The 16,321-nt window shown below is 44.3% G+C and overlaps 1 protein-coding gene and 1 long non-coding RNA gene across 9 annotated transcripts in view; one reads left to right on the top strand and one right to left on the bottom strand.

Annotated features, from left to right (window-relative positions):
• Positions 1–239: 239 nt before the first annotated feature.
• Positions 240–1,720, bottom strand: LOC310765214. Its single transcript, XR_014549489.1, has 2 exons — positions 1,583–1,720; positions 240–464 (listed from the first exon to the last, which is right to left on the bottom strand). It is a non-coding gene; the product is annotated as an uncharacterized lncRNA (long non-coding RNA).
• A 119-nt stretch (positions 1,721–1,839) lies between these two features.
• Positions 1,840–16,321, top strand: part of IPO13 (importin 13) — a 47,666-nt gene continuing 33,184 nt past the window's right edge. For 2 of the 8 annotated variants that reach the window (XM_083619830.1, XM_083619828.1), the window contains exons 1-3: positions 1,840–2,185; positions 2,342–2,857; positions 15,008–15,744. In XM_083619830.1, coding sequence (XP_083475956.1) covers positions 2,783–2,857; positions 15,008–15,744 — 812 coding nt within the window. In that variant the 5' untranslated portion in view covers positions 1,840–2,185; positions 2,342–2,782. Of the gene's footprint in view, positions 2,858–4,323; positions 4,465–15,007; positions 15,745–16,321 lie in introns of those variants that run through there. The other 6 variants (XR_014549463.1, XM_083619829.1, XM_083619833.1 and 3 more) reach the window with 4 other exon arrangements.

Below are 16,321 nucleotides of genomic sequence, written 5' to 3'. Positions count from 1 at the left end.
TATCACCCATGTGCCAAACCTCTTGTTTATTTATACGTGCTTGGTTGAAAGTGAGTTAAAAGGCCAGCAGATTGAACTCTGGCCAGCAGTGCCTAGGAGAATTTACTAAGAGCTGCTTCCTTTCTAGGTAAAAACCTGCAAATCCTGGGAGTCCTCGCACCTCAGTTTCAGGGTAAAAAGAGGGTTTTATGCAACAAACATTAAGTAACTTTGTGAAAAGTATTACAGACTAGTCCATCTTAACATGGCAGTTGACATTCCTTTATTCAAAACTGAATCCGCTGACATCCAGTGTTGGTAAATGGTTGCCAGATATTATAAAAATAAGCTCTAGAAACCTCTGAAATGCTTAGAATATGTTATTTTATTCATTTCTAACAACAGCACAGGTGGTAAAAAATAGATTGTACTGCTGAGCTTCTCCAATTTGAGCCAAGGTTAAGCTGGCATCTATCAACACATTCCTGAAAGGAAAAAGGGAGTTCTGTTGGAGTGACTTTTCCACACTGAAAACAAAAATTATGAAAAGTAAGACCCCATTAAAACTAGAGACAACATTGTACAAATCACATCTCCCACACTGGTCAGAATAATCTGAGATGTTTTCAAACTTAGCAGGTAGTAAACATCAGTGGTAAGCTATTTTATTTATTAATTAATATATTTACAACCTGCCGTCTACACCAATCATTAAAAAGAACAAATCCAACTACCGATCAGGATTGGATAAACAAATAATAAAGAATCTTTAAACACAAGTGATGGTAATAACAAATTAGGCACGCATAACTGCATGTACTCCAGCAGTTAGTTATGCAAACACGTTTCACACATTACTAAATCCTGGACTAGTGCCTACCACACAAGTAGCTTAAGCAGTGTTTATACTGGCGCCTGTTGTGCAGTGTTTACTTAGAAGTTAGTCCTGGTGACTTACTCTGTCGAAGAGTGTAGGAGTGCATCTGTAAAGTAGCTGCCCCCCCCCCTTTCTGCCCAGGTTCATAAAGACACCTAGTTTTGTTTTTTATGTTGCTGGGACTGGTGTGGTCTTAGGGTTTGGTTGTTTGTTGTTTAAATGTTTAAGCAGGGCTGAGGAACCTCAGGGATGGGGGCTGATTGTAGCTCTCCAAATTCTCTTTCCCGCCCTGAGACCTCCCAGGCCACATCCTTCACTGACTGGCCTATGGGCCTATGCCTTTTAGGGGACCCTCGACAATGGATCAAAATAATATTGACTTGGTCTTTTAAGAAATTACAAAAAATGTATTAGGAGATAATTTGTGAGCCCTCCCCCAATATTTCAACTGCCATGGGGCCTCCACAGGGTTTAATCCAGCATTGTCACTGACCATGCTCTGTGCCCCCTTCAGCTTTTTTATCTGACCAGAACATGTCATTGAACTGTAAAAAGTAGCCCACTACGCAAAGGTGAGTCACATCCGATGCTCTGCGTCCTTTTACACCTGACCCCACCCACCAATGCCACTTGAAAGGTTGTCTACCGGGATTGGGAATGCTTGTGTAAGTTGCTTTGAGTGATTTATGGGTTACCTAAGCGTTTCCATAACATTCTATTTTATACCAGCTGCAAATTTGCTGCTGCTACGAGGTACCTGGACCAGACTCCCTTACCGGGATGCCACTTCCAACTTCGTCCGCCCCAGTCTCGCAGAATCCCACTGCTTAGCTGAGATTCACTATTTTTTCCCCGCCACCAGGGGGTGCAGTAGGCAGAGACTCGCCACACTGCAAGAACTACAACTCCCATGAGCACCCCTCGGCCAATGTCTCTCTCGCTTCCGGAGCTGAGAACTACAACTCCCATGATCCTTCCGCCACAAGCTTGGTCCTCAGCGGGAAGCGGCTGTTCTTGGCGCCTGACTGGAAGCGAGCGAGCGAGCGAGCTGGCAAGAGGGCTTTTGGCGAAGACAACCCGGCAGCGCGTGAGGCCCTCCCTCCCTCCGCTCTCACTGGGTGCCCCACTGGGTGCCCGGCCCAACTGCCAGTCAATTAGTCCGACTGAGCGGCCAGGGAGGCGTCTCGGCGGCGGTGGCGGCGGCAGCGGTTGCAGCCTCAGGCAGATAGAGCGACCCTCCTCGGGGGGCGTTGAGCGGGAGGGGCCGGGCGAGTACGAGACCGGCAGACGCCCTTCTGTCTGTCTGTGTCTGTGGCGGGTGATAGGCAGGTACCTCCTCCGCCATTAAGGGCAGAAGGACAGATTCCCCGCTTCCCCAGGAAATTTGCGTCAGTTTATCAAGCCTTTTCTGTGCTCCCTCCCTCCCAATAATCCCGCTCAAGGCGGGGCGCAGATAGTCCGTGCGCTTTACCGGGGCGGAGGCAGGTAGCTTCCATTCACTCTGAATCTTGTTGGGAACAGGCGGGATATTCTCCCCTTCTTTCCCTGCTGAGAGTCCCGTCTCCCCCACATCACCCTGTGGGGGGGGGCAGCTAGGCATGTATCCCTCTTGCAGAGAAGCTGATAAGACATCGCGCCTTTAAAAAAGAAGAATATTGGGAAAGAATCCGGCAGCCCCCACCCCTTTTTAAAAAAAGAAAAACCCCTCCCATTGACAGGCTGAGCACACGTAGCACTCCCCTTTCCTTCGGGCGAGACACAGGCAGAGAGAATTGCCCTTTCTCTCTCGTTTGGGAGGCTGCTCTTCTCTTCTTTCGCCCGTCCTTCCACCCCAAGATGCTGCCGCCGCTGTCGCCGCCGCCGCCTACCCCCCTGTAGCTGAGCCCCAGTGCAGGGCGAGGCTCAGACCGTCGGCGTGCCGGCGCCATGGAGCGCCGAGGGGAGGCTGCCGCCGCTGCCCTCCCGCAGACCCTGGACTTCACCGTGGAGAACGTGGAGAAGGTGAGAGGTGGGGAGGAGGGGCCGCTTTAGGGTACCTGTGTTGGGGTTGCGGGGTGGCTTGGGTGGAAGTGCTTATCCTGCACCCCAGTTAATTTCGGCACACGGGATTAGGAGCTTTCAATGTGCTCAGGCTTTTAGTGTACATTTGTCTCAGGCAATCCTGTCTTGAGTTCCAGTAGTTTTGTACTTCACCTATTCGGTGGGCATAGCTGCTCCCATCTTGATCTTTTTCAGGGGATTGAGAGTGCCCTTGGCGTGTTATTGGTCTCTGACATTGGCTTCACGGTTTAATTTGCACTACTGTAGCCTCTGAATCCCATTGAATCGCACACACTCTCTCTCTTTGGAGTGGCAGTAATATTGGTCCTTATGTTATAATCTGGGAACCTTTCCTCCGCTTACCTCCTTCTGAGAGCGTATCATGATGAGCCTGGTGGGGGGGCTGACACTACTGCTGCTGGCTTGAGGGGGCATTTGCAGAAGTAATGATCTGCCCTGACAGCATACCCAGGGGGCATCTTGCTACTCATTGAATCCTTAGCATGTCATAGTCAGAACTCATGGCACTTTGGGCTTTCTCCTTTAGCTTCACTCCTCAGGAGATACCCTCTAGTTGTAGAAAGCAAAGTGGCCTTTAGAAACACACCTGGAAGATGAACTGTCGTCTGGTGACTGCTTTATTCTTTTGGCAGTTGTGTAATCACCTGCCTCTGTTCTCTTTTAGATGTAGGTATAAATGTTCCCTAATTCACAGGAGTTATTTAAATGGTATTGTAATACTGGCTATGACTCCTGGCATCTCCATGTAAAAGGTTCTGATGGCAGGTGATGGGAAAGACCTCTGTCTCAGACCCTGGAGAGCTCCTTCCACTTAGAATAGTCTGTCATAGTATAAGGCAGCTTCCTATATTTACATGAATTTTGTAATGAGAGTAACCTTTTATTTTTGAGGGCCTCATTCCCTTAGCAGTTGTCTGTCGGGGACTGCATGCTGATCATGGGTGGGGCTGCCACCAGCTTTCCTTTCTCTTTTCTGCCACTCCTTACTTCTCTCTCTCTTTCTCTCCCTCTCTCCTCCTTCTCCTCCTCCTCCCTGGCCAGCAGGCTGGGGGCAGGGGGAGATCACTCTTGCCAGAGATGGCTTGCTGAGGGTTTTTAAAAATTGGTTAGCAGGTGGCCCACCTCTGCTACAGGCATACCACAACTTCACTGGCAAATATGCTAGACTAGAGTGAGTGCCACCACTTGGTTCAAGGCTAAAGAGGATCTTACCTATGTAATTGTTCCACATTCCTTCAGTGTAATGCTTTTGCAGCTATTTCTCAAAATTCTTTGTGGTGGCCTTGTGGAAGGCAGGCTGCTAATTAAAATACAATTGTGCTTCAGATTTATACAATGCATTTTTGAAAGATCAGAAATAACCATATACTGTAGACAAGTATTTTTGTTCCCATGTTGCAGATTGAATGTTGAAGCTGATGAATAGTAGTTTATTCAAGACTATCTAGTGAGTTTATGTGTGGATTGAAGATGGACTTCCCAATCAAAGCTCACACTCATAGTCACTACGGTATATTGCAGTAAAACAGCTCTTTATCTGTATCCAGGTAAACTATCCCTATCTCTGGAGTGTGATGTGCTGTATAATGGACATTAACAAGGAGAAGCAAGAAGAATGGATGCTGTGGTACTAGTTACTGAAAGGGCACCATATTTCTTGAGGCTCCATCTTAAGTTGTGGGGCAGTCTGTGTTATGATAATAGTGAAGATTTCACTTTGCCAAGTGATTGGTGTCTTAACTGTTGCTGCCTGTTTGTAAGAATAAAATTCTACACTTACAAGATAGAAAAGCATGAGCTTGGAGCTGTTTTTGAGAGGTTGTTAAGGAATGATACTTAGAAATATCTATAACTATGTGTTTTTGGAGATTTCACTCAAGTGTAAGTAGAACTCCAATCTGCTCCCGTTTCCCACATTGGGCATATGTATAATTCATTATAATTGATTATGATGAATATAATTTATCTTTAAATGAAAAGGAACATTTCTAGTCTCCAGGTTTTTGAAGGTGGGCTTGAAAATGTGTGAACAATATCTGATGAAATATTGAAAGCCAGGGATACCTTGTAAGTTTCCTAGGGGCCATGGAACTGGAGCTCTGTGGCCTGCATAGCTCCATGTCTAGGAAAAGCAGAATAAGTGCACTCACTTTGAATAAATTATACATACTGCAGAAATTTTATTTTCCTGGTTGAAACTGAGATACTTTGGCCTGAAAGAAATTAAAAAGCAGTTTAGGGTTAGTCCTGAACAGTTTATTTTTCTCCCCTTCTGTTGAGTAAAGTTCTGCAGGGTGGAAATTGTTATTTCTGTTAAACAACACACATCTTCCATTGTGGCTTTGTAGAGTGCTCTGTTGTGGACCTGTCACTATTCAGGCAGCTTTAACCTGCCTTTGCTGCCCATTGTATTTTCAGAAGCACTGGAGCAGCCACTCCCTATTGCACCCTGAATTCTGTCATTCTGCTCGTGTTAAATTGTCACACAGGTTCCAGGCAGCTCACTAGTAGGGATTATGACATTTAGCCCTCTTCCTAGCAAAGCCCAGATAGTGACAACTCGCCAAGGTATATCTTTAGCTGGATATGGACCCTGACTTGCTTCCCTTTCTTTGTTTATTAGATCCATAGCCAGGAATGGCAGACTCCTAGTCCAAGATTTTAGGCCATGATGTTAAAAACCTCCCACTTTCATAGTGCATATGGAATAAGGGTTTGTGCCTTTCTGCAAAGTTATGTAGCAGCACTAGCTTTTGTGGCCTAATCTGTTACTGGGTAATGCTGCTTTATAATTCCCTCTGGAAGGAACGCACAGGCAGCTTCTTTGTGCAAGCTGACAATAGAGCAAATGTTGACATCAAGAAAGGTCAGTACACCCCAGGTGGTGATTAGCTCAGCAAGTGCTGGGGTAGAAGTTGGAGCCATCAGGGGTGTGCCAGAATGGCTTCCACACTGGCTGGGAAGGGCTGTAGCAGGCTCTCAAGGATGCTTCGGCTCCCCCCCCCCCCCCCCCGTCTGTCTCAAACCTTCTTTGCTTCGCTGCCTAGCACTGCTTGCATCAAGCTTTCCCGTAAGATACAACTGTTATGCTATAACAGTGGAGATTGGTTGGCTGACTGAGGAGGAAGGGTGTAAGCAGACGATTGTGCCATAATAGTCTGTATTTAGTGCCAGTTTATGCTGCAGGAAGCATTGACTATTGGGGTCAAGATACAGGTTTTTGAGTAGGGTCAAATCTGCCATGCATTTGCCTCATCAGCCCAAGGCTTTTTTTTGCTGCAAGTGACAGAAAGTGGTACTCTGCCAGAGTAGATTCAGACTGCTTTCTTACACACGTGGTGTATTTTTGTAATAACAATCCTCTCTGGTCTTGAGGCTGCCTCTTCATGGCAGGTGCCACAGATCCAGGGAGTCAGCATCTAGCCAAACCAATATGCTCATGCTCCAGTTCAGCCCTGAGGTGACTGAGTAGGCTAACCAGCTTTTGCAGGAGCTCATAGATTTGATTTGTAGTTATCAATGTACCAGACATTTAGACCAAAGTAGTTAATGACATCTTGCTGTCATAGGCAGGGGTTGAACTAATACTGGGCACTTCTTTTGTATTCAGTGCAGAGCTACCCAACCTCACACATTAGTATATGAATGAAGAAGCTTAATTGGTTCTGAATGTTTGAATTATCCAGTTCAAAACTTCAGTGAGCAGGGGAAGCTTAGGAAAAGCAACACAAAGGACAAGGAAGTTAAAACAGTTATACCAATTAAAGTGCAGCTTAGATTTTAACCCTAAGGAATATTTATGGTACAGTGTTCAAAACATTGGGGTTTTTTGGGAAAGGTCTTTCTTACTCTTAGCCAGAGAGCAAACCAGGTAGCTTTTCTGTTTCTTAGCCTAGACTAGCTAGCTTTTCACACAGGAGTACAGACAGGATGCAAGAAACTCCAATGAAACCAGAGACATGCCCTTACATCTAAAGCCTTTTTGGTCTTGTGATAACACAGGCCCATTTGGCTTAGCGTGAAGTATTCTGGTTGCATTTCACATTGGATAAAGGCTTCAGGTCAGAGGCAAGGGTGTAAATTGCCATTTTGCGCTTTTTATAGGGTGACCCTAAGGAGGTGACTTATCTCCCAGCAGAAGCCAAGGGATGTGAAAATGTATAGAGGAATTATCTTATGCTGTGTGTAATGCAACAATTGTTTGGGGTACAGGAAAAAATGGTTGCACTTTCAATAAGTGATGTGTAAAAAATTCATATTTCTCTGGCTTCAACAAGTTGGTAAAAAATAGAAAAAATGAATCTGAACATGGGAACACCTTGGAAACACCACATTTCCACCACTGGAAGACATTGGGTTGAATCTGTACACACATGCACTCCACTCTTCCTATAGCCATCTTGATGGTACTTAGGCAGCAGTTCCTGTTAACTTTATGGCTTCAACATCAGACATAACCTTTCTGCATTTGTGTGATTGTGTTTGTTCTCAATCCAGTGTGTTTTAATGGTTAAAGTGTTGGGCTATGACTTGGGAGACCAGAATTTGAATCTCTAGTCAGCCATGAAGCTCACTGGGTGACCTTGGATTTCTCAGCCAAACTACCTCACAGGGTTGATGTGGGGATAAACTGGGGAGGGGAGAGCCATGTAGACACACTGAGCTCCTCGAAGGAAAAGGTGATATATAAATGAAATTAATAAATCAAATCCTCCCACGTCCCCTGCTGTTCCCCTTTTCTTGTGGGCATGTGTGTGTATTTGAGGTGAGGGCTATATCATCTAGGCTCTCTCCCTGGATAAAAAGGTTTTGGTTTCCATCACTTCTAATTTGAGGTGGTGAGCCGCAGGCCTGTGTGATGTGACAGCTGAGACAGCTGCCTTCAGACCAAGATATTGGGGAATAGAAATACAAGTGAATCTACCTCTTTGACTCTTTAAAAATGCTGTTGCTGATTTACTGTTGTCAAAGTAGTCTGAAGATCCCCTTCCTTGTATGCAACTGGGAGTAGCTTTCCTGACCTGCTCCTTTTCCAGTAAATTTCCATAGTACTGTTGAGGATTTCATTGGACTTTCAGGGTATAGTAGCATTTCATTTCAAATGGAAGTCTGCAGAATGATAGTGGTCGCGAGTGCAAGCCTTAGCTCAAGTTTCACCGGCTGGCCTTGTTTACTTAGAATCATAGAATTGTAGAGTTGGATGGGACCCTTAGGGTCATCGCTACTCTAACACCCTGTAATGCAGAAATCTCAACTAAAGCATTAATGACAGATGGCTATCCAACTTCTGCATGAAAACTTCCAGTGAAGGAGAATCCACCACCTTCCGATGGAGTCTGCTCCAATTGTCAAGCAGCTCTTACTGTCAAAAAGTTCTTCCTAATGTTTAATTGGAATCTCATTTCTTGTGAATTGAATCCATTGGTTTGGGTCCTAGCCTCCAAAGCAGGAGAAAACAAGCTTGCTGCATCTTCCATGTGACAGCCCTTTAGATATTTAAAGATGGTTGTCTTTCTCATCTTTACATACCCAACTCCTTCAACCATTCCTCATAAGGCTGGGTTTCCAGACCTTTGATCATTTGGTTGCCTTCCTATGCATATGTTCCAGCTTGCCATTATCTTTCTTAAATTGTGCCCAGAACTGGATGTGGTCTTACCAAGGCAGAATAGAGTGGTAATATTGCTTCCCTTGATCTGGACACTATACTTCTGCTGATAACTGGGTTATTTTGTCTTATGCCTGGTCTTATGAATCATAGTACCAGCACATGGCCTCTCCACTTGCACAGAGCTAGCCCTGGGAGTGCTGCTGTTGAGAGCAGCAAAGCAACAGGTCCAAGAACACACCATCTTTAGCTCTAACAGTTTTGGGTTGCCTGGCACAACCCTGTGCTGGCATCAGCTAAAGTGACTTCCCCAAGGACATGCCTCTGCTTGATTTCCAGGGATAGGATGCTGGAGTATTTGGAACAGAGCAAACCACTACCTGTGCATATTGTGGCTTCTTAGGTTTGCTTTACACTGTTCATTATGAATTGTGTTGCAGAAGGTATTGGTGCTGTGCATGTTAGAAAGAAGTTTTTTGTTCCTATGGTACAAGATGTCATTACTCATAGACAATGGGGCTTCTGTTTTTTACAGGGTATGTTTGAATTTGCTTACAAAGGATATTGTGTAGCCTGCGGTATTGTGTTGCCTGGTTTCATGGTTGCAACTGTGATCAATGCTGGTCTCTTGTGCCAAGCAAAGAGTCAACCATATATTCTGATGTTCTTGTATACCTCCTAGTTAACAGCAAGTAATAGGTGTTTCCTTCATGACGACAGATGGCCAATCATGCTAGCCCTTGTCTATAGCCCATTTTAGAAAGTAAGTGAAAGAGGCAGTTTGTGATGTTTCAGTTTGAGAGTTTATTTTTTAAAGCAATTTGCTAGCAAGAAGCAATCTCTGACATGGACTGCATATTTCTGTGACTTTTGTAGTCTTGATTCTTTTGTAGGGTTAACATTAACTGGGCATATGATCCCCTTCTTCTTGTAAATTTTGTGAGTGTGTGTACACCCACACCAAGTGTCTGCAGTACTTTCCTCTTGTAAAGAAGCTGACTCTAGTGTACTAGAGGTGAAGAATGTGAATCCTTATGTGTTCCTTTGTCTGGAACTTCAGCTGCTGCTCTAACTGTAGGCTTCCTTTCTCCCAGAATCTGCATTCTTTGAACACTCTTCTGTTCCGAAGATCAGCCCTGGGTCATCACTCTTCTTCTGTCACTCCTAAATGTCAAGCTTCAACCATGTTGCAGCTTGAGCCCTAGAACTCATGCCCCTTCCCTCGTTCTAGTCAGTAGTAGTGGCATACTCACTGTAGCAAGAGCTATTGCTAGAAGCTGCTCTTTTGTTACTGAATTAGCTTTTTTAAATAAACTTGTTTTCTGTCTTGTTTTAGTTGATTGTACTGTATGTAAGCTGTTCTGCAAGCCTTTTCTGTGAAGACTGGGTACAAACATTCTAAATAACACCATCACTACCATCTAGTCTTCTTAAGCTGTTGGTCTGTTGGTGCTGAAGGCTGGCCCATCTTCCTCTGTTATGTACTTTACTGTCTTTGGGGTGATAGTATGTTGCGTACTGTGGGGGTTGAAGGCAGTGGGTAATGCCAGCAATGTTTTCGACGTGTTGAAGGATGTCATTGGCTGCTGGCAAACATGTCTGGCGGCTTGGTTGGCACAGAACTCTATAATATGGGCCCATCAATATTTGGCTCAAGTGGGTGGGAGGAAAATGCTTGTTATGTTCACGCCTGTATTGTGGCAGAACTGAGACTGTGGTTGCAGCTGACTGCACTCAGTACTGCAGAACCAGGGCAATGCTCAGCAACCTTTCCGCCTTCTATGTAGATTGCCTGTGCCCTCTACGACATAGTGGAGAGGGCTAGGTCTTTGCTTGAATGAACAGATGATGCTCTGGTTGCTATGGTTCCTGTTGCTTGGTGGCAATTGGCTGTGCTGTTCAGGAGATCAAGATATTGGGTGCTTTGGACAGGACTGAAAGGAAAGCAACCCAGAATGCCTTCCAGGAGGTGAGGAGTGGTAGTCGCTGCAGAGTCAGCAGCCATACAGTCCCTCTTTGGCCCATTGGGGTCATTGGATTATGAGGCCATATCCTGAGTGTGCACAGTGTCATCATGTTGGTCTCCATTCACGTCAGTTTGATGGAGCAAGAAGTATGTCTCAAACAACTGCATCTCCTGCAATTCCAGGGAGAGAGAGTGTATAGGAACAGGGGATGGGTTTTGTGTGTTCACTAACCTGGAGTGGCCTCATGTACTCATGCTATCTTTAATTGTTGATATCTGCTGGAACTCCTCTTCTCACTTAGTCTCTGGGACTTTGAGAATTCAGCTTGCTGTTATTTACATAGTGCTGTCAAGGAGACAAACTGCTATTTTCTTACTCTTCAAAAGCTCAGAGGAGGCCTGGAAGGAGGAAGCACTGCACCAGGGACACTGAGCTTGTGGCAGTTGCTGCTGCTACTTAAGCATCAAAACCTGATATGTCACATTTTCATTCATGCTCCTTTAATAAAGCAAACCCAGTGCCAATCTGCTTGAGAGGTCAGAGAAAAGAAATGAATCCTGTTTTGGGTCTCTGGTTAAGGCTCAGGGTGTCAATAGTATTGTCTCATCAGTTGAACTACATTAGTATACCATGTGCTGTGGTGTTCGTTAGGTGAGTTCTTTCCCAGCAGTGATCCTTTGCTGGCGAGACCTCACTCTGTTGCACTGAAAGTGCCGTGCATGCTGGGCTGCTTACAAGATATAACGTTACAAACTTTGCCATTTCTATTGGCCCAAGAATAGCACAGTATTTCAGGCTTTCTTACGACACTCCATTCTGCATCCATTTCTTTAGTCACCGGATTGGACGCTGTATGCCAACTCCTTATGGTGTTGAACCCATATAGCTGGTCTGAGGCTTGAGAAACCGTTATTGCCACTTTTAAAGTGCTCGTTTGAAAGATCCCTACAATGCCCTTGCCTCCATTGTCTAGAGGAAGGGGCATATGTATGCTGTTACTTTAAGATGCATTATCTGGAGCAGGGGTCAACAACCTTTTTCAGCCATGGGCCAGTCCACTGTCCGTCAGACCATGTGGTGTGCCGGACTAAATTTTTTTGGGGGGAAATGAACGAATTCCTATGCTCCACAAATAACCCAGAGATGCATTTTAAATAAAAGGACACATTCTACTCATGTAAAAACACGCTGATTCCTGGACTGTCTGTGGGCTGGTTTGAGAAGGCGATTGGGTCGCATCCAGCCCCCGGGCCTTAGTTTGCCTACCCCTGATCTGGAGGTTTTGAAGTCTCAGCAGGTGAGACTTCACCTTCATGAGACACTTGTGTAGGGAGACTGTAATATGGTTTAGTTTATGCAGCAGTTGAGCTCCTGTGTGTTTCTGTGACTGTGTTAGTTATGTGCTGACTACATACAGTAAGTGTGTGAGCAAACTTAAAGCCCAAGTGGTGTAATGTTTATTCATGTACTTATTAATGTTGGATTTCAGCTGCCATTTTGTTGCCAATTCATCCAGCTAGGGACAGCATCCTGGAGCTCTTCAGTCTTGCTGAGATTTCACCATCCTGAATAATTTGGCATCATCTGCAAATTTGGTTGTCTGTCAGTTTGCATCTTACTCCAGACCACAATGGACAAATTACATAGCACCAATCCAAATACAAATGGGCATGGTTTACTGTCCTCCTTCATGAAAGCTGTCAAACTCTGCTTTCTGTTTTGGTGTTGGAGGCTCTTAAGAAACTTGGTTACCTAATGACAATCCTTGCTCAAAAATATAAATAATTTTAACCCTTATATTTCAATAGATTCTGGCTGCATGGGAACCTACTATAAAGTTCAGTAGTTAATAGGAATTTTATGTGTGTTTGTAGTCTGCTTCAGATTTGTACAAGGACCGAGTGCAGTCTGTGCCACATCTTGAGAAATATCATTGATTACAATTTGTGGAGAACCTGACACAAAGTCAGGCCATGGCTGCACAATGCACTCGTTGATCAGCAGCCTGATGCTTTTCTTTGTAGGCACTGCTTAAAACATCTGGAGCTATATGACTTCATATTGTATTTTTCCCCTTTGCTACACCTACCCATTAAAATATTTGCATTTATGTTTAGAGACTTATTGTTTTTACATTTGATAAAACTAATCAGTTTTGTGGTCTCTGTTTTTCAACATTTTGCGTTGTTAAAAGCAATGGTTCCCAACCTTTTTATTATGATGATCCACTATTAGAGTCACATGAGTTTTGTACTTTAGGTCTTCAACAGCTGTCGATTTCATGCATTTTAACTGCACGTTTGCCTATTTTATAACCATTATTTGAGGCATCCAAGCAAAAATTTATTTAATGCCCCTATTAATATGGAACTTGTTGAAATATTTATAATACTTACAGAGATACTCAGTTTTTTATGGGAATGTAACCACCAATCACCTGGTTACAGAATATTGCTTCATGAGCTATTAAAAATATTTTTAAAACATGCTATTACACAAGCAGTGTTAGATATTTTGAACTATGAATATTTTAAATAGCTTTATTCACAATAAAGTCCATTTTGGCAAGTATAAGTGGGATGGCTGAGCTTGCACTTCGCTAATGAGTAGATCAATGTGGGGATTGATGGTTGTCAAGCATAGTCTCATATCGTTATTGATACATAGCCGGCTACTGTATTTATAGTATTTATACTGTATTTATACTGTCTTCATAGTAGTTATTGCTGAAATACCTGTCTCGCAAATATATGCACTATCAAATGGCAGCAGCACAGATTTTGCTTCATTGGCAAGCTCAGGATACTCAATAGTAGCTGAGTAATTTTGGTAACCTGAACCCAAAATTCAGAGAGCCTCACTTCCAAAAATGTATCTTTGAGGGCCCAATGAGTTGTTCCTTTTGCAGAAAGACAGGTTTGTGACATGAGTTGCAAATAGGTTTTGCACCCATTCAAACTTCTCTGTTTCTTCAGCAGAAAGGTAGTGGAGAAATCAAACCACCCTTGGCTTCACTTTTAACTTACTGGCAGTCTGCTACAAGGTACAGGGAGTTCTTTTGAGTGACTGCTATAGCTCGCCTCTGATGGGCAGGTGCACAGCTTTTCTGAGTGAGAGACAGAAAAGAATTTACTAGCTATGTAGGGAAGAATTTACTGTCTATGTAAAGAAAGTGAACTTCAGGGCTCGTTCACACTTCCATTGCCCCTCTGCTTCCTCTGGGAAACCCTCTCGTTGCCACAACATCGTAGCAGATGTCAGTCGAATTTTCAGCAGATTGACATTTGCTCCGACTCAGCAGTGAAGAGTGGGTTTTCCCAGAGAAAGTGGTAGGGCAAATGCAAAACCGCCTGGACGCATGCTTAGAAAGCATGGGGCAAGGTGAAAACCTTTCAGACCTGTGCTTTCTAGGCATTGGACAAGTGTGGAGTAGCCCTTAGCTATAACTCAATATATCCAGGAAACAGCCACTACCAAGATGGACCAGACTGTTATTCCCATATGTAAAATACAGAAATAAAAGGTTTTGGTTGGTGGGGAATATTGCATTGTGTGTTCAGCAAAGTGGCACTGAAAACTGGGTTCACTTAGATGTGACAGCACCATGATGAACAGGTATTAAGCATGGGGTGGGGTGGAGGTGATTGTAATGTATTATAGAAACAGGTAATATAAAGGGGATTCTGAATCTTCTGTTTCAGAATTGCTACCCAAATACTTTTCTCTCGTCATGTTTTGGAACCCAACTTAAAAATAAGCAGCTAGGGCAGAGGAAGTGTTCAGCAACTTCTTCCATTTCCCCACTTTCCTCATTAAATTGCTGCTCCCTTATATTTGTTCTCTACCATTCCTAGTTCTAAAACATGAGGCTGCTGCTTTCACATCTAGTTAGCTCTTCATTGTGGAAGGATATTATTACACCACTAAAGGTTTGAAATACAGTCATACCTCGGGTTGAAGTAGCTTCAGGATAAGTATTTTTGGGTTGCACGCTGTGACGACCGGGAAGTAACGGAGTGCGTTACTTCCAGGTTTCACTGCTTGTGCATGCACAGACGGTCAAAATGACATCACGCGCATGCGCAGAAGCGGCGAATCGCCACACACGCAGATGCAGATTGCATTCGCTTCTGGATGCGAACAGGGCTCTGGAATGGATCCTGTTCACATCCAGAGGTACCACTGTAGTAATTAACACTTTCTGTTCACTGACTTAGAATACTCTTATCCTGAATTTCTTCTGTTGAGGGCAGTTGAGACTTTTACCAGTCCCCAACTGCTGTGTTGTACTTGATTGCATGGTTATCTGTAGTATCGTCCCCACTCAACCATATCTGCCCTCTTCTGATCTAAAGTATGGGAGAGCAAGGGTGTTACTCTTTTTTGTAGTATGGAGAGAGTTAACGTTTCATGAACCAGGTACTGTACCTAACAGTAAGGGATCTGGATTTGGCTTTTTACTGTCTTACAAGCATATATAAAATAGTGGCTAAGTTGCTATTTTCTACCTTCTAGGCACTCCACCAGTTGTATTATGACCCCAACATTGAAAACAAGAATCTGGCTCAGAAATGGTTGATGCAAGCTCAAGTCTCACCACAAGCCTGGCACTTCAGTTGGCTACTTCTCGATATGGACAAGGTGCCTGAGATCCAGTACTTTGGGGCCAGCGCCCTCCACATCAAGATTTCACGCTACTGGAATGACATCCCAGCTGACCAGTATGAAAGCCTCAAATCACAGCTCTTCAGCCAAATAACCCGTTTTGCTAGTGGTTCCAAGATTGTGCTGACCCGGCTTTGTGTGGCACTGGCTTCGTTAGCACTAAACATGATGCCAGAGGCCTGGCCATGTGCTGTTGCTGACATGGTGCGCATGTTTCAGGCAGAGGACTCTAATGTCGATGGGCGAGCACGCTGCCTGGCACTCTTAGAGCTGTTGACTGTTCTGCCTGAGGAGTTCCAAACCAGCCGCCTGCCTCAGTACCGTAAGGGGCAGGTGCGTAGCGTCTTGGCACAGGAGTGCAGTTCTGTCTTCCCCCTGCTAGAGCAATTACTACAGCAACAAGACTCTCCCAGCTTCATTAAACAGAAGGTGTTGAAGTGCTTCTCGAGCTGGGTGCAGTTAGAGATTCCCCTGATGGAGTGTGAGAACTTGATCCAGGCAGCCTTCACCTCTTTGCGCGATCCAGAACTCTTTGATACAGCTGTTGAGGCCATTGTCAATGCCATTTCCCAGCCTGATGCTCAGAGGTAAGTGTTGGTTCCAAATTGTGGGTCAGTTGTGGTTACAGTTGTGCAGCCTCCCCTGTAAGCTGACTGTTTCCACATGCAGCAATCAAGGGGAGAACCTGTAGTGACAGAACTTTCAATCAGCTTTCTGAACCACACTCTGATTCCGAAGAGGTTATAGAGTGTGCTTGTGTAGAGTTTCATATCCATGGACAGTACATAAATTCCTCAGGTCTTCTTGAAGATGGGGGGCAAGGGAGGAGATTGAGGAACTCTTGAATTGGCGCAACCATTGGCAAGCAAGCATCAACCTTTTGTGGACTTTTTTAGTTACTACGTATCAGCCAATAAAAACAGAATTACCTAGTGCTGAAATTAAGCTAAAACCAACCAATAAGAACAGAATTACCAGAACTGAAATTAAGCTAAAACTAGTATTATTAACTTTTAAATAATCATGTGGTTGATTCTTGTGAGACAGAATTCTACCAGGCTTCAAAACAGACATTCTGTAGCCACAGCCAATCTACAAGAGCATCTGTTGGTTCTGTTCTAATTTCAACTAGGGAAGGATGTCATGCATCCTCTCGTAAGTTTC

Source organism: Podarcis filfolensis, assembly GCF_964270895.1.
Source record: "Podarcis filfolensis genome assembly, chromosome: 6".
In the NCBI taxonomy this organism is placed as follows: Eukaryota; Metazoa; Chordata; class Lepidosauria; order Squamata; family Lacertidae; genus Podarcis; species Podarcis filfolensis.
The sequence above is the reverse complement of the archived record's forward strand: the minus strand, read 5'-3'. Positions and strand labels throughout refer to the sequence as shown.